This window comes from Syngnathus acus, chromosome 8, assembly GCF_901709675.1.
Source record: "Syngnathus acus chromosome 8, fSynAcu1.2, whole genome shotgun sequence".
In the NCBI taxonomy this organism is placed as follows: domain Eukaryota; kingdom Metazoa; phylum Chordata; class Actinopteri; order Syngnathiformes; family Syngnathidae; genus Syngnathus; species Syngnathus acus.
The window spans coordinates 6047348-6065668 of record NC_051093.1 but is presented as its reverse complement, the minus strand read 5'-3'; the positions used below and the strand labels follow the sequence as shown (position 1 = coordinate 6065668).

The following is an 18321-nucleotide window of genomic DNA, read 5'->3' as shown; positions in this document are numbered from 1 at the left end:
GCCCTCACCCCCACTTTCTGATTGGCTGGTTGATCTGTGACGTCACATGGACACTCCTTCAGGTTCACCATCATTTTCAGGTGTACCTAATAACTTTAGGCATTTTTTGTACAGGTCAAGAATGTGTATTTGACTACTTGCTCTTTATTTTTGGAGGACACCAACACATATTACACAACGTAAAACACATATTGTCATATAAAGCAGTTAACCTAATGTCAGATTTTTGTTTTCATGCCCAAAAAAATTAAAAAAAGGAATAAAACACCAAACAAGTTTTTTTAACAGGTTTTAATGTTTATTAAAATAATAGATGAAATAAATAAAGAAATAAAGACATGAATAAATAAATAAATAAATAAATACACAAATAAATACACAAATAAATAAATAAAGTGTAGTCAGGGGGTGCATGAGCGGTCTCAGTTGAGCACTTGATAAGGGCTACCAAGCACTTTCCCCAATTGCATTTGTTTATTTACAATTGCTTGAAAGGCTGTATGGAAATACAATTCAAGCCGAACTGGGATTTGTAGTATTTCGTGCGCGTGCGCACCACCGAGAAGGGAGGGGGGGGGGGCGCGATTAAAAATAACGCACTCGCCACAAATGGAAGCGACAAACAGGAATCTATAAGAAGCGGGGAAAATAGTGAAAGGAGCGCACAATCGACGACGGCGAGGTGCGCTCTCTTGTTTGAAAGCTCTACTTTTTCAGAGATGCGGGCGAAACTTCTGCTGTTGCCCTGTGTGGTCTTCTCAAGTCTGGTGCTCTGCAGCCCTACCGATGCATGGTACAAGCAGGTGGCCAATCCAAGCTTCCACTCGGTGGGCAGGGCGTCTGGCTTGCTGTCGGGTATCCGGAGGTCACCGTACGGCCGGAGGGGAGCTGACATGGAACCATCAGAAAGTTGGTTTCCTGAAACAGAAGCACTCCGTTTTAGCCTGAAGACAATGGTCAGTGTTTTATTGACTTTATATAAGGATGTTAAAATGTTTGTGTGTGTACGTATCGATGCATGCATTTTGATAGAGAGCGAGAGAGAGAATGCATGAGAGAGAAAGAGCGTGTGTAAATGTGTACAGGGACTATCTATCTATCTATCTATCTATCTATCTATCTATCTATCTATCTATCGATCTATCGAATCTTGTGTTTAAAAATTTGAAAAAAATTTCTTTACTTTGACTTTACTTACATTGTTTAATTTTTATCACTAATACCAATTAATCAAAAATGATTGATAATCAGTAATAGGGGGAAATATATTTTACCGCAAATAAAATTGTCTATAGAATAATAATTTCTAAAATGATTCAATAGTGACCACACTAAAATGCATTTTTCTCATCTACAGCCCAACTGTATAAGAGACATTGTGCCAAACCTGATGAGTTGTGAACTCTTCTCTGGCGACAAGACAACATTCAAGTGCAAAGCCGACATCTTCCTCTCCCAAGACCCTGCTGACTGTATGGAGGCTTAGATGCAACATTGTATCAATCATGGATTATCAATAGACTCGATAGCCAATGCTTAAAGGCCAAAATTATTCATACCCCATTCGTATGAAGCTGACCAGTGCATGTGTTTGTGCAGGTATGTTTTCATTGTGATGCTTTTTACATATTGTGTATATATTGTACCAAGTGCGCCGATAAAGCGCTGACCAACGCATGTCATGTGTTAGTGCAGACGTAATTAAACAAATTGAACAACCATCACGTCTCCTGTCACTAATTTCAACTCAACAATATTGGGAGAATTCACCTTCACCAAAAAAAATAGTTACACATGCTCCACAAATTTACTTTTGCCAAAGTTGGCGGACCAAAATTGACAATTCATTCATCATAGGTCTTCTTAGCACTGTATTTACAATTTTCAGTGTGTGGGGGCAGAACAGATCCACCAACATCATAACAAAATAATATTTTATTTAAAATAATTTAAAACAAATGTGGCATAATTAAGTGGGATTTAAAATAATTCATCTGTTAGAGGAGCTGAGTTGTTGCGAGGTTGTGCTTCATCTGTTCTATGGCAACCTGAAAAACCGCTTGGATGTTGGCGGTGTCGATAGCCGTGATAAAGTGGTGGAATATGAGCCGATTGTCCACATTGCTTGTCAAGAACATGGTGGTGATGTGGCGAGCTGCAGCGTCCACGTCTGCATCTGCTCCTGGAATGGAGGCCAAGATGCAGTGGAACCGCACAGTTAACAAATTTGGAATGAACACATGAGCAACATTTTCTGGAGGGAAACATTTATGCCACTACAGAGAATTATTATATTTTCTTTAAAATATACTAGTGATTTTTATAAACAAAATAGGGATAAACACCTATGAAGCAACACAGTACCTTTAGTACTGTACATACAATAAATCTAAAAGTCCCTGCAAAATAGGATTTTTTTAAATTTTTTTTATTCCATCTGAGGGAAACAGCCAGTCACAACATATCATAATGCATACAGTACCTTGAAAAGTAGAAATGTAGAATCTCAGGTGTCTTCCAGAGAGGAGTATCTTCTCCTGGAAAAGGTCAGTTTTGTTCATGAACAGAATCTGAAAGACGAATGGTGGAAAGGTATAAACTCATATACAACTTTAAGTGCATCAACTGTATATTTGACATTGTCGTCAGGATGCATAATAAATTTATCATTCAAGAGAATGCCAATCCAATTTCCACTGGTTTGTTCATTGTATTGAAATATTGACAGCAACAACTTAAAAAAAAAATGTTTGAAAAATTACATTTATGCAATGTCAATGGTTACGTGTTAGGGGTGTAACGATTCATCGATACACATCGATTAATCGATATAATGCTCTACGATTTGTTGGCATCGATGCTAAACGTAAACATCGATCTATATCACCCGTTTTTGACCTCGGACATTAGACACGACTTTATTTTGAAATCCAGTTCATTGTTGCTTGCTTCCTCTTTCCGGGAGCAGTGCGTGGCGTGTTGTGTTGTGAGCAGAGCAGGCACGTGAAAGGGGAGCCGACAACTACGCGGCTCCTGGGCTGGTGCTATGGCTAGTGTCCAAGAAGACGAGGAAATTCGCTCCCCTTTGGGCTTCAAGTCATTCGTTTGGAAGCACTTTGTAATTTCCTAAATAAAGAGTTTGCAGTACGTTGTTGATTTTGCATATGAATTGTTATAAATCAGGATATTGTTCTATATTGATCGTAGAGCACTATATCGTGATGTATCGTGAATGAATCACAGCAGGCTTTAAGATATCGGCAAATATCGTATCGTGGTTCTTTGTATCGATATGATATCGTATCGTTACAAAACCCGCGATTTACACCCCTAGTTTGTAACCCTAACCTTGATTTAAAACCCTAGTCGGAAACCCTAACCCTAGCTTGAAACCCTAATTAGCAATGGCAAAACTCCTTGGAAACCCTGGTTGGAAACCCTAACCCTAGTTTTGAAAGCCTAGTTAGAAACCCTAATCTTAGAAACCCTAAAAGTAGTTTGAAACCCTAACCTTAGCTTTAAAACCTAGTTTGTAACCCTAAGCTTGGTTTAAAACCCTAGTCGGAAACCCTACCCCTTGTTTGAAACTTTAATTAGCGATGGCAAAACTCCTTGGAAACCCTGGTCGGAAACCCTAACCCTAGTTTTGAAAGCCTAGTTAGAAACCCTGATCTTAGAAACCATTAAAGTAGTTTGAAACCCTCGTTGGAAACCCTAACCCTAGCATTAAAACCAAGTTTGTAACCCTAACCTTTGTTTAAAACCCTAGTCGGAAACCCTAACCCTAGTTTGAAACCCTAAATCGCAATGGCAAAACTCCTTGGAAACCCTGGTCGGAAACCCTAACCCTCGTTTTGAAAGCCTAGTTAGAAACCTTAATCTTAGAAACCCTAAAAGTAGTTTGAAACCCTCGTTGGAAACCCTAACCCTAGCTTTAAAACCTAGTTTGAAACCCTAACCTTGGTTTAAAACCCTAGTCGGAAACCCTGAGCCTAGTTTGAAACCCTAATTAGCGATGGCAAAACTCCTTGGAAACCCTAGTCGGAAACCCTAACCCTAGTTTTGAAAGCCTAGTTAGAAACCCTAACCCTAACTCTAGTTTTGAAAGCCTAGTTAGTAACTCTAACCCTAACCCTAACTCTAACCCTAACCCTAGTTTTGAAAGCCTAGTTAGAAACCCTAACCCCAACCCTAATCCTAACCCTAACCCTAACTTTGGAAACCCTAGTCGAAAACCCTAACCCTAGTTTTGAAAGCCTAGTTAGAAACCCCAATCTTAGAAACCCTAAAATTAGTTTGAAACCCTCGTTGGAAACCCTAACCCTAGCTTTAAAACCTAGTTTGAAACCCTAACCTTGGTTTAAAACCCTAGTCGGAAACCCTGAGCCTAGTTTGAAACCCTAATTAGCGATGGCAAAACTCCTTGGAAACCCTAGTCGGAAACCCTAACCCTAGTTTTGAAAGCCTAGTTAGAAACCCTAACCCTAACTCTAGTTTTGAAAGCCTAGTTAGTAACTCTAACCCTAACCCTAACTCTAACCCTAACCCTAGTTTTGAAAGCCTAGTTAGAAACCCTAACCCCAACCCTAATCCTAACCCTAACCCTAACTTTGGAAACCCTAGTCGAAAACCCTAACCCTAGTTTTGAAAGCCTAGTTAGAAACCCCAATCTTAGAAACCCTAAAATTAGTTTGAAACCCTCGTTGGAAACCCTAACCCTAGCTTTAAAACCTAGTTTGAAACCCTAACCTTGGTTTAAAACCCTAGTCGGAAACCCTGAGCCTAGTTTGAAACCCTAATTAGCGATGGCAAAACTCCTTGGAAACCCTAGTCGGAAACCCTAACCTTAGTTTTGAAAGCCTAGTTAGAAACCCTAACCCTAACTCTAGTTTTGAAAGCCTAGTTAGTAACTCTAACCCTAACCCTAACTCTAACCCTAACCCTAGTTTTGAAAGCCTAGTTAGAAACCCTAACCCCAACCCTAATCCTAACCCTAACCCTAACCCTAACTTTGGAAACCCTAGTCGAAAACCCTAACCCTAGTTTTGAAAGCCTAGTTAGAAACCCCAATCTTAGAAACCCTAAAATTAGTTTGAAACCCTCGTTGGAAACCCTAACCCTAGCTTTAAAACCTAGTTTGAAACCCTAACCTTGGTTTAAAACCCTAGTCGGAAACCCTGAGCCTAGTTTGAAACCCTAATTAGCGATGGCAAAACTCCTTGGAAACCCTAGTTGGAAACCCTAACCCTAGTTTTGAAAGCCTAGTTAGAAACCCTAACCCTAACTCTAGTTTTGAAAGCCTAGTTAGTAACTCTAACCCTAACTCTAACCCTAACCCTAACCCTAGTTTTGAAAGCCTAGTTAGAAACCCTAACCCCAACCCTAATCCTAACCCTAACCCTAACTTTGGAAACCCTAGTCGAAAACCCTAACCCTAGTTTTGAAAGCCTAGTTAGAAACCCCAATCTTAGAAACCCTAAAATTAGTTTGAAACCCTCGTTGGAAACCCTAACCCTAGCTTTAAAACCTAGTTTGAAACCCTAACCTTGGTTTAAAACCCTAGTCGGAAACCCTGAGCCTAGTTTGAAACCCTAATTAGCGATGGCAAAACTCCTTGGAAACCCTAGTCGGAAACCCTAACCCTAGTTTTGAAAGCCTAGTTAGAAACCCTAACCCTAACTCTAGTTTTGAAAGCCTAGTTAGTAACTCTAACCCTAACCCTAACTCTAACCCTAACCCTAGTTTTGAAAGCCTAGTTAGAAACCCTAACCCCAACCCTAACCCTAACCCTAACCCTAACTTTGGAAACCCTAGTCGAAAACCCTAACCCTAGTTTTGAAAGCCTAGTTAGAAACCCCAATCTTAGAAACCCTAAAATTAGTTTGAAACCCTCGTTGGAAACCCTAACCCTAGCTTTAAAACCTAGTTTGAAACCCTAACCTTGGTTTAAAACCCTAGTCGGAAACCCTGAGCCTAGTTTGAAACCCTAATTAGCGATGGCAAAACTCCTTGGAAACCCTAGTCGGAAACCCTAACCCTAGTTTTGAAAGCCTAGTTAGAAACCCTAACCCTAACTCTAGTTTTGAAAGCCTAGTTAGTAACTCTAACCCTAACCCTAACTCTAACCCTAACCCTAGTTTTGAAAGCCTAGTTAGAAACCCTAACCCCAACCCTAATCCTAACCCTAACCCTAACTTTGGAAACCCTAGTCGAAAACCCTAACCCTAGTTTTGAAAGCCTAGTTAGAAACCCCAATCTTAGAAACCCTAAAATTAGTTTGAAACCCTCGTTGGAAACCCTAACCCTAGCTTTAAAACCTAGTGTGAAACCCTAACCTTGGTTTAAAACCCTAGTCGGAAACCCTGAGCCTAGTTTGAAACCCTAATTAGCGATGGCAAAACTCCTTGGAAACCCTAGTCGGAAACCCTAACCCTAGTTTTGAAAGCCTAGTTAGAAACCCTAACCCTAACTCTAGTTTTGAAAGCCTAGTTAGTAACTCTAACCCTAACCCTAACTCTAACCCTAACCCTAGTTTTGAAAGCCTAGTTAGAAACCCTAACCCCAACCCTAATCCTAACCCTAACCCTAACTTTGGAAACCCTAGTCGAAAACCCTAACCCTAGTTTTGAAAGCCTAGTTAGAAACCCCAATCTTAGAAACCCTAAAATTAGTTTGAAACCCTCGTTGGAAACCCTAACCCTAGCTTTAAAACCTAGTTTGAAACCCTAACCTTGGTTTAAAACCCTAGTCGGAAACCCTGAGCCTAGTTTGAAACCCTAATTAGCGATGGCAAAACTCCTTGGAAACCCTAGTCGGAAACCCTAACCCTAGTTTTGAAAGCCTAGTTAGAAACCCTAACCCTAACTCTAGTTTTGAAAGCCTAGTTAGTAACTCTAACCCTAACCCTAACTCTAACCCTAACCCTAGTTTTGAAAGCCTAGTTAGAAACCCTAACCCCAACCCTAATCCTAACCCTAACCCTAACTTTGGAAACCCTAGTCGAAAACCCTAACCCTAGTTTTGAAAGCCTAGTTAGAAACCCCAATCTTAGAAACCCTAAAATTAGTTTGAAACCCTCGTTGGAAACCCTAACCCTAGCTTTAAAACCTAGTTTGAAACCCTAACCTTGGTTTAAAACCCTAGTCGGAAACCCTGAGCCTAGTTTGAAACCCTAATTAGCGATGGCAAAACTCCTTGGAAACCCTAGTCGGAAACCCTAACCCTAGTTTTGAAAGCCTAGTTAGAAACCCTAACCCTAACTCTAGTTTTGAAAGCCTAGTTAGTAACTCTAACCCTAACCCTAACTCTAACCCTAACCCTAGTTTTGAAAGCCTAGTTAGAAACCCTAACCCCAACCCTAATCCTAACCCTAACCCTAACTTTGGAAACCCTAGTCGAAAACCCTAACCCTAGTTTTGAAAGCCTAGTTAGAAACCCCAATCTTAGAAACCCTAAAATTAGTTTGAAACCCTCGTTGGAAACCCTAACCCTAGCTTTAAAACCTAGTTTGAAACCCTAACCTTGGTTTAAAACCCTAGTCGGAAACCCTGAGCCTAGTTTGAAACCCTAATTAGCGATGGCAAAACTCCTTGGAAACCCTAGTCGGAAACCCTAACCCTAGTTTTGAAAGCCTTTATCGTGATTCTTTGTATCGATATGATATCGTATTGTTACAAAACCCGCGATTTACACCCCTATTACGTGTCTCATGTTTAATTGGCAACCAGTCAGGGATGTACCCCACCCTCTTGCCCTAAATCTGGTACCTACCACTGAGGTGAGCTTGAAGATGGAGTTGGTGCAGATCGACGCAAAAAGTTCACAACTTTCCTGCAGTCGATTCTACAGAGTTTTCGAGCACAAACTGTGTGGATTAAAAGTTTGGTCGGTTAGCGCTGCTCAACGTTCACCTCGTTACCGTACCACGGTTGGGTCTTCAGGAAGAGACACGTCATAACTGCTCAGAGCTACGACGAACAGCAAAGCCTGCATATCGTCAAAACAACGCAGCCATTTCCTTCGATCACTACGCTGGCCGCCCACGTCGTACAACCTGTCAAAATGATGATACGAGATGAGAATAATTCACATTGATGAGATAATAATGAGTCCTTAGTAATAAACCATAATTTAGTACTGGAAGGTAAATTTATTAATAAAAATAAATAAATAAACTTGGCCTAATTTTAGTTGGGGGGGGGGGGGAAACGTAATGCAAAGATGTCCATTTGGACCGATCGAGACTGATTGAAGCTCACTGGATTTCGCCATTTTGATTTCCCATCACAAGAAGCAATCTGAAAAGAGACTATCATTCTACTATGTGAAACTTCTGTCTTGTTTATGTCAGCCACTTTTAAGAAAAGAGTTGCTCTTGGCTGCGTAATCGTAGGGCCGAAAGGAAAAATCATTTCAAAATATGATATGGCATTTAGCCGCACCAAAGGGCCTTGGTGACACAGGTAATGAGTTTCCAATGGGGTCAGAGTGTCTGTGACTTCTGCCAAGGTCAAACGTCTGTTCCAGCAAGTGAAGGAAACAATGATGAGTGTGGACAGCAGGTCCATGATGAGAGCTGTCAGTCCTAAGAACTCAGTGTTCATTGTTGTTGATAAGCCACAAAGTACATGGGGAAAATTGTGAGTGAAAGCTGTATTAAAGTGAGACAAACTGAAAAACAATTTTCGGTTTGCGTGGAAGTTAAGTTGAATCTTCGCCTCAATCATAACAATATATTTAAGGTGCTGGCGGTTGTTGTTTGCATATCGTGCTCAAACCAACAATGATTCCAGTGCACATACCGGAATACAATGTCATCAACTTGGAAGTGCGTCTCGATGATGCCGCAGGTCCTCACTCTCACTCGGAGAACGTCTCGCTCGGTAGGGGTGTAATTGGGGGCGATGATTCGACTTATGTTTTGGAAGAAACTTAAGAGGGAAAGCATCACCATTACATTTTGCTACATTGCCTGCACCGCTTTATATTGGCAGCAATGAAGTAAAAATTACAGACGAGGTGGAGACGGATAATTAGTATCGATTTCTTGACCGGATTTGGGCAGAAGAGGTTTTGAAATAAAAATATAAAATAAAAAAAATGTACATTGATGAGTTTTTTTTTTTTTTTTGCATATTATTGAGATTCATTATGGAGTTTAAAAAAAAACAACTAAATATTGAAAACCTTTAACGCACTGTACATTTAACTAAACTTCAAACAATGCACATTGGCAGAGTACATACATTTTTTTCAGATTCTCATCTGTCACCGTGAATAACGTCCAACGCCTCTGATGACCGCTTGATGAACACCCTCACTACAATTTGTAGATGGACACATTTCCTATAGCTTTTTGTTTTTTTAAATGTCAATCAATTCACCCAGTAATATTAAATAATATGTTTGTTTGTTTTTGTCTCACACAACTCACTAGAGGGCAGAGTCATTGAGTTCAAACTCGTAACCTCTGATGGCAGCCGCTCGCACCCCCTGGTCGGCCCACAGCGCGCAGAAAGCATGAGCCACAAAGGGAAGCAACTCCTGGTCGTTGCCCAAACATTGGCGACATGACAGGATGGAGCGAGCGTGACTCTAAAGACAATGAAGCAGATCAAGAAGAGTTATTTCGGATTTGAGGGCGAATAAAAGCGCGAAATCTGCTGCTACATGTAAACATCAGAATGTAGAGTTATTAATCATCTGTACGTATGTTTTGACACAAGGAATTCCCTCCTTAATTACTCGTATTTCAAGGCACTTGAATCCTTGAATTTCTTTTTTTTCTTTTTTTTAAATGCGCACCTTGTTCTTCTTGTCTGCCAGGTTTATCCTTAGCATCCCCATTCCTCGGAGGACAAACTTCATAGAAGTGAGAAGGTTGTCTATGACTGCAGGCTTTCGTAGGGACAGATTAATATATATTTTTTTTTTTTAAAAAGAAAGAAAAACATGCCTACACCATATCAAATTAGGACAACAATGAGTGTAACACCCTTGGCCAAATAACAAGAGAACTGCACCTTAAAGCTGATGAGGTCTTGTTTGGAGAAGCCGTGACTGTGAATGATCTTGATCTGTTTGATTAGAGTGCTCTTTCCACTCTCAGCAGTTCCTAAAACACAAGTTAAGACAGTCCCATCCAAAATGTTTGATGTACTTAAATCCCAACATCACAATCTTACCCAGCATAAGTATTTTGACCACTTTCATCTCATTCTGAGCCTGCTCGGAGAGGTCTTGTTCTATTTTGGAGCTTCTCACTTTGGCCTTTTTGCCTTCCTCGGTCACATCTTGCCCAAGGCACATTTCCATGCACATCTGAAAAGCCATTTTTTTTTCTTAATGCATCAAACACGGATGAGTGGTATCTAGTATGAAACCCAATTCAATTCACTTTAAAAGGTAAAAAACACTGCAGTCAGTTACTACATTAATAAATACTTGGAGTTACATTACTTCATTCAGTCATTTTGGAGTTACCTATTATTAACAACAATAATAATAATAACAATAATAGTTATCTCATTTTTAATTTTAAGTGTCTCCCTGAAGTCAACATACTGTACCAAACAATCTGTTGCAATCTTTTGGTTTGTGGACTCAATTCAGAAAAAAAAATTAGTTAAAAAAACAAAAACGTAATTGACAAAACGAGGTACCTGCAGCGGACCTGGCAGTATATTCAGACAGCAAAACATGGCTAATTGGCTCCGGGTTCCCTGTTGTTATATTCAGTCTTGAAATTACGATTTAAAAGCCACAACGCAGTCCCATGAAGACGGTTTATTTTTGGTCTCATACCGATGACGTCACTCGTAATTATATTTAAATGGGGGCAGGTGCGCAAGACCATAATTGACGTAAATTAACGTAAAGCAGTATGTCGCAAAATCTAATTTTTAATTAATTTTAATTCAATTGTCCATGTTAATCTAAGAAATAATCCAAATGATATTTTATTCTAATGAGTCATGCTAACAGTGCTTTATTTGCTACCGTAAAATTTAAAAAAAAGTTTAAGTGTTAAAAATGTTCAGTTTCTTTCTCTACTAAAACCTTTTCATCACAGTAATAATCAATTTTGATGGAAATTAAATTGTTAATACGCAAGACTGTTCTTCATTTGTGCAGTCTACCACCCTCTGGTGGTTTGTTTGTTAATGTAGTTTAATTTGATTTATGCACATTATGGCCACTTAAAGTGTACGTGCATAACGTGTGTTTTCGAGATTCTACATCCTCGATGCACGTATTGCTTCATATAATAAATTCAACTTTGCGTTAAGTTATGGCCGCAGCAAATTAATATTATGTTGACTAGACATTGTTTTACAAAAACCACACATACACTAAAAACGATGTCCTGATGCCTCTCTCCGATCGCGGACATTGTGAGCCAGTGCGCCGGGCAGTGTACATTGACACCGTCGGAAATTAATCTAGTCCCCTCCTCATCTAGCTGAGAGTGGGTAGGGGGAGGGAGGTTCACTCACATCAGCATCCACTGCTGATGTCACACTCTAGTCATGTCGACCCTTCCTCAGCACAATCAGCACCACCACTGCTTTTGCCACGATACGTAAGTCAATAATCCCGATTACCTGTGCATCCTTGCTCGAATTTCCCTTTGCACGTTTCTGTCTCTAAGGTATAGTTTATGGAATGCATCACTAATAACACCGCTAGGATGTAGCAGGCCCGGTTGAGATGATTTTGTTGCCTTGCGGTCCATGGCGTGAAATCGGAGGTGAGACAAGAAGCTACGTTGGAGTGAGAATGCAAAGAAAATAGGAGTGGGGGCGAATCACAGGAATGCGTGTTTATTAGAAATAATTGGCGTATGCGATAGTATTTAGCCTGAAATATGTGATAGTGTTCTTGAGAAACTTGGATTGCATTGTCAACAAATGTTTATTATTTTGTTAGTTATTCATTACAATCCTGACTCAGTCAGCGTGTTGCGTTCACGTGTTGTCGGCGATTTGAAAACTAACGCAGAACCTGGTGATGTTTTTACAAGCACTGCTACAAACTGACCTCTGTGATGCATGCACATGATTCAAATACTCAATGTGTTAGTTGATGCCTTGAATCTTAACACCATACGAGAAATACAAGCATGTCTAAAACTGAAACATCGTTGCACATTTGAAGAACTGAACTAATAAGCTTTATTTGAAATGTCTATACAAAACGTTATTCTTTCAGCCTAATGAGAAGAAGAAAAAGTCCTTTTTGTGAAATGCAAGCTAAAAATTAATGTTCAAAATATAAACACCATGACTAATGATTAAATTGTCATACATGGGCACATAACACATAACTTTGACCTAAAACAAATAAACTCCTAAATGACATAAAAGGGACCTCTCCATTACAATGATGAAGTGACAGCTCGGGGTGGAGTTCCATAATTAAAGACTTGTATAAAAATTCTTCCTTTACAAAGAAACAAATGCTCAGTTTTGATTGTCGCTGTCATTTAATCCTCGTGTTATCGATCGCTGCAGAACTCTACTGCATCGCACTGAGAGCTATTTTTTTTACTGGAAAACTAAATGAGGTCAGATGCATTAAGCTTTTATAATTATCCCTTCCATTCATTTTCCGTACAGCCTGTTCTCTGTTCTTTTCATTCTGATATTTTTAGATGTAATATCAATTGTTTGTTTTTTATGAAAATACAATCTTTTGTGTGTGTGTGTGTGTGTGGGGGGGGCAATTACACACACTTATCGTGTGATCAGGCGACTATGTTTGTGCTTGACTGCAGGGGGTTATGTGCAACATAATATGTTGGCCCATTAATAAATGAAAAATGCATGCGAGGAAAACATATGGCCATGTTCTTATCGGCCCTTGGCTCACACTGCTCGTACTATGTGTAATACAATAATGCTGACTGAAAGTGGAGCAGGAAATTTTGAGGAAGAAAGGAAGCCAATACATGGTTGCAGTGTGTGGGCTGGGAGTGGATATGTGAGAGAAAGTGTGGGCTGTGGGAGTGGGAGTTATGCACAAGTCACATGCATGTTTTGACCTCTTTTGCTCTATGGCTATTGTTGTTTTAGGTAGTGCACACACGTACACAAACACACGTGTGTGTATTCTTTGAGAACAAAAATATTAAAACACTCATTTTGTGGTAGGCTGTACATTGAGGCTCCAATAAAGCTCCAACTTAATGACCTCTATTTTTCCCTTTCCTACAGATAACTGTCGATGGAGGTATTTGGCACAGCAGAGCTTGGGCTGTTGGGAGGTGGCGAAGGGCTACGAGATGACATAGACATGTCAGCGATCAGCTGGTCATCTGATCATCTCCAAGATGAAATATACCCAGCATCAGGATTGGCAGTAGCTGCAGCTTATCATGACATTAAGACTCGTCTTGCCAGTTTGGAAAGGGAGAACAGCAGCATCAAGAGAAAACTCAAACACTACGAGGTCAAGGTGACGAACATAATACTGTACACGTAAATATTGAAGTAGTCAATATTTGACCTTTATGCCAATTCTGTCAATGTTCCTTTTTTTTTCTCTTTCAATAATTCTATTTAGTTTCCGATGATCAATACCTTTGGAGAGGAGCGTGTGTACTTTTCCTGTCAGCCCGTTATTAAAGATAACAATATCATCCAATCAGAGACATCCAACCTACAACACAGGATCAACTCTCTTACCCAGGAGGTACACTTGGCGTATGTTATTACTACCAATTAGTTTAAATAAATGTCTTTATTTCCCCGCTATGTACTTTCTGTAGCTCCACGTGTGTTAAAAGTAAAGGATAATTTATCTTTTTTTTTATCTCTGCATTTAAGTAATGCTTTTAAAAATCTGAATGAAGAACCTATCATTTTCATAATCAAAATCTGTTTACGTTCATCCATCACCGATTTGGCTATCGAGCTAGCATGCATCACAACATGGCCAACTCTGTTACGACTAAAGCACGAGGGTTGTGTATCTACATCAATAACAACTGGTGTAGCAACAAGCTAACTGTCTTGTCTACCTTTCATCAGATGCTAATAATGCTAGCTCAGGCTGCTACATGACAACATTAGCTTGCAACAATACCAATTTCCAGACACGGTGCACATCATTTCTGGGAATTTTAATCAAGTGGAGTTAAAAAATCAGTGCTTCCTAAACTCCACAAACATGTTTAATATGCGACTAGAGGAGACAACACACTAGATAAAGTATGTCTATGTCTCTGTCTCAGCTCCAGAAGAGCAAGGAAAGAGAGGAACAATTAGAGGACGTCATACAAGCCTACGAGAAGATTCACCTCGAGAAAAGCAATGTCCAGAGAGATCTTGACAAGATGGTTAACACATACTCACATAAAGCATACTCTATTGTTTGTTGAGGATCTTCCTGTTTAACATATTTTATATTTTAGACCACTCTAGCAGAGCAGCATATGGAACGAATCTGCAATCTGGAGGCAGCTCTGAGACAAAGAGAAACTTCCCTTCAAAAACTCAAAACTCAACTCCATAACAAAGATCAGGGTCAACCACATGCAAGCCTGGTTGTACCTAGAGGTGAGTCAGTAGAAAAACAATTGATTGACTCACTGATTGAGAAGATGTAATCCATACTTCATGTGTGTAATCTTGAAAGAGGGCCGCTTGCCAATGCTGCAGAGCTCCCGCAGTCTGGATGCTCTCTCAGACCTAAAGTTGCAGCGTCTAGAGGCTGAATTGGAGGGAGCACTGCATCAGGCTGAAGGAGCATGTCTGAGAGAGAAGGAACTGCGAGCTGAGCTTCAGAGACTACAGAAAGAAGTAGCACAGCTACAAGAGAGGAACAAGGAGGTAGGCCATTTTGCATTTTTTAGAACCTGTGCATGCTCTTGAAATGACTCTATGAAGAGTGAAATAAAAATATACTGTGACAGGAGTTGGCCCCACACTGTGAGCACTGTGATGTAGAATGGATCAAGAAAGCTGGGGATGAACAGTAAGTTCTTGGGCATCTTATCAGACAGCCTGAATATTGGGGGTGACTATCGTGTTGTGTGTTTCAGAGTTAACCTTGCATTGGCTTACACTGAGCTCACAGAGGAGTTGGGTCAAGTACAAAAATTGACAGCGAAACAAAGTGACCTGCTGCGTCAAATCCCACAGGAACCTGGTAGGTGCTTACTACTACTTTCCACAAACATAGTTGCTTTTCGAGAGAGCGAGAAGGTAAAACAACCAGCAGAGGGCTGCACAAACCAAAATAAGACCGCAGTTATTTGGTGAATTCTCCGTGCTACCTGATAATCCATTCTTCTCTTCTCCCACTTTTCAGTTTGTCGTCCTCCCTCTGCTCCTCAGCGTTTCTCTCCCACGTCGCCCCAAGGTACTTCCCTCACCCCTGAAAGGCTGCTGCCTTCTTCCCCACCTCCTCTGCACAATGGTCCTGCCTCTTACTCCCATCAGCCAAGCAGCAGTAATCTTCGAGCAAAATTCCAGGGTCGCCGTAGTTACTCTGAGGTAAATTAGTTCCTCTTATCACTTTGCTGTAATTACGCTTTTTGTGTGTTTATAATTGTATCTGTCCAAGGTTTCTGACCCATCAGCCATACAGAGACACCCACCTCGCCTCATGAGAGACCCAGTATCTACTCTGCCTAAACCCAGGTCTCTCTATGGGGAGACACTTATTTATGGACAATCCAAATCCCATCTTCAAACTCCTTTGGTGGGCCTGGTCAGACCTGCATCAGCTCATGGAGCTGGTGGGGATCGAAGAGTGAGATTAGAGAGAAATGGGGGCAGCAGTCTGAGCAGCAGTCCTCATCATGGTGCGCTGGATCTGGGCTTCCCTCTGACGAATGAGGTGCAGCTCAAAGCCTTGATTACAGTGCAGGGCATTTAATTATACTCCATAAAGTTCATCCTGAAGCATCTCGTCTTTCTGCCGCTCATATACAGGTACATCATTTCTGTCATCTGGATGATGGACCAGAGCCGACCCCACTGGTGACACCCCCACACTCATCAGATGATGAAGAGGTGATTGGTTGCTCCCCAATTTTAAAGCATGCAACAATTTATGGTGTTGCCTGTTACAGGATGTAGGCACCTACATCTCAGCGGCTTCCAGTCCCCCTCGAACACTTGGATCCTTATCACTTGGGGAAAAAATACTCCACCCCTCGTTCTTGTCTTCCCGGAAATCTGGCCAAAGTCCATCTTTCTCAGCCCCTGAAGGCCCCACCACATTCTCCTGCCATCTGCCTGCCTACATGGACTCTGAGCATGCTCAGTCCTGGCCCTCCATTAATGTGAGTACAAACTAGTAAGGGTGTCAAATCATTTCAGATTGTGGTTCGATATTTTTAACGTCCACTTCCTCTGCTTGCAGTTATGGATGGAGTCAGACGAGAGTGCCGTGCGAAGCTGTCCTCTGTGTCAGCTGACCTTCCCAATTGGTTACCCGGATGACGCCCTCATTAGACACATCGACTCGCATTTGGAGAACAGCAAGATCTGACTCGCCCAATGAACGCCATTAGACTTTTTTTTGTCACTTTGATAAGTTCACAGATTTAACAGCAATAGTGCATAGTATTTGTTGCGTTTACATTCTTTAACCAGGGCTTCTTTTTATCCAAACTCTAAAATTAAACCAGCAGCATTTTTACAGCAAATTCTTTATAGGTTTTTATGTTCTGGTTGTACATCTTTTTTTCTCTCCTCTGTTTTGTACACTAAGGTCATGCACGCATTGTGACCTACTATAATCCATCCTGAAAAAGGACTGGATGTTATTTATTAAGTTGCATTTTTTTCTTTCCTTTATGAGTTAACAGATTTAGAAAAGATGCAATTGATTGATAATTTAAAAGCCAAGCTCTTGGAAGAAAGAGTGTGTTTCTGTCTCTATAATCAAATTTATATGGGCTAAAAAAAAAAGTGTGAATTCTTGAAGCAATGAAAATTTAACTAATAAATGGGTCTGGGCAATCTTAACAAGTACATGGGACCAGTATCCAAATAGCACCGAAGCGAACCAGCTATAAATACAAATACAATATGTGCAACGCTTCTTCAGCAATATGTTTGAAATGGGGGAGAAAAAAATAAATAAAGACAATAGCAAAAAATGTTCTTGTAACTTCCACTTCTTGGTGTTGTTCATTAAAGTGCCTTGGTTTAAATTAAATTCACCCTTAGTTGGCAGAAGTAGGCCATTACACAGTGATATTTGTGGCTACCAAACATAAGATATTGCATTCAGAACAATTGTATATTTGCAAAAAATAATTGCGTTTGAACATGACCAACTTGTCTTTGTGCTGTGTTCACTTGTTGACAATAACACAAACCATTGCCTTCATGTCTCTAGATTAGGATTTAATAAATTGTCGAGAAACATGGTGAATAGTACTCAAATAGAGAAACCAATTTCATGAAATTGTATTTTATTTTCCTGCAATTGATCATTGCTATATCAATTATAAAAAAACTGTCCACGTGTATACAATTTAGAATGTACCTTGTCACAAATGTGTGCTAAAATTGAAATGTTTTGCTTTTTATTTCATCACCATTTCATTTTATGATACTACCCTTTGTATGTATGAAATAAATATCTATGTGTCCAGAAATAACTGCCAGGGGGTTCTAACTGAATATTGGGTCTCCATGTACATGAAGCATCTACGACAGGAACAAAGAATGACCCAGAGGGAAGGAAGGCACATTTTTCTTAGATCATTTTCGACTCTGTGATGGCCATGTGGTGACCCACAAGAAATGAACATTCAGTGTGGGAGAATTCTAGGACAATGGTCCCCAACCTTTTTTGCATCTTGACCTGAATTAATTAATTACCAACTAACCCCAAACCTAACCCTAGGCCCAACCCTAACCCCAGCCCTAGCACGAGCACCAACCCTAGCCCCAACCCTTGCCCCAACCCTAGCCCCAACCCTAGCCCCAACCCTAGCCCAACCCTAGCCCCAACCCTAGCCCCAACCCTAGCCCCAGCCCTAACCCCAACCCCAACCCTAGCCCCAGCCCTAACCCCAACCCTAGCCCCAACCCTAGCCCCAACTCTAGCATTAACCCTAGCCCCAACCCTAATCCTAGCGCTAACCCTAGCCCCAACCCTAACCCCGGCCCTAGCTGTGGTTAATAAAATAAATAAAAATCCTTTGTTAGTTATATCATTTCAGAATGTAATCTTACTAAAACATTTTACTTTTATTTTAACAAATGAAAAGAATTAAAATACAATTATTTATAATCTTAAATTAACACATCTAATCATAAAATTTCACTTCAAGCTACTGTGATTTTTGGCCAAAAT

General features: G+C 40.4%; 3 protein-coding genes across 4 annotated transcripts; 2 read left to right on the top strand and 1 right to left on the bottom strand.

The window, feature by feature from the left end:
* The first annotated feature begins 649 nt into the window (after nt 1-649).
* Nucleotides 650-1721, top strand: LOC119126044 (neuropeptide B-like). The gene is made up of 2 exons (XM_037257054.1): nt 650-956; nt 1358-1721. The coding sequence occupies exons 1-2, from the start codon at nt 720-722 to the stop codon at nt 1484-1486; spliced, it is 366 nt and encodes a 121-aa protein (XP_037112949.1). The 5' UTR covers nt 650-719; the 3' UTR covers nt 1487-1721.
* On the bottom strand, nt 1709-11873 carry LOC119126043 (guanine nucleotide-binding protein G(o) subunit alpha-like). Its single transcript, XM_037257053.1, has 10 exons — nt 11604-11873; nt 10185-10320; nt 10023-10114; nt 9805-9897; nt 9434-9594; nt 8802-8930; nt 7924-8053; nt 7771-7842; nt 2483-2570; nt 1709-2182 (listed from the first exon to the last, which is right to left on the bottom strand). The coding sequence occupies exons 2-10, from the start codon at nt 10318-10320 to the stop codon at nt 1998-2000; spliced, it is 1086 nt and encodes a 361-aa protein (XP_037112948.1). The 5' UTR covers nt 11604-11873; the 3' UTR covers nt 1709-1997.
* LOC119126041 (TANK-binding kinase 1-binding protein 1-like) lies at nt 11478-17414 on the top strand. 2 transcript variants are annotated; one of them, XM_037257050.1, is made up of 13 exons: nt 11478-11581; nt 13215-13455; nt 13564-13692; nt 14234-14338; nt 14414-14558; nt 14641-14831; nt 14915-14976; nt 15044-15150; nt 15313-15497; nt 15568-15843; nt 15939-16019; nt 16079-16291; nt 16372-17414. In XM_037257050.1, exons 2-13 carry the CDS (start codon nt 13225-13227, stop codon nt 16498-16500), a joined length of 1854 nt encoding a protein of 617 aa, XP_037112945.1. In that variant the 5' UTR covers nt 11478-11581; nt 13215-13224; the 3' UTR covers nt 16501-17414. The 2 variants fall into 2 exon arrangements, with proteins under 2 accessions (XP_037112945.1, XP_037112944.1); XM_037257049.1 differs by having other exon boundaries at nt 14638-14831.
* The last annotated feature ends 907 nt before the right edge of the window (nt 17415-18321 follow it).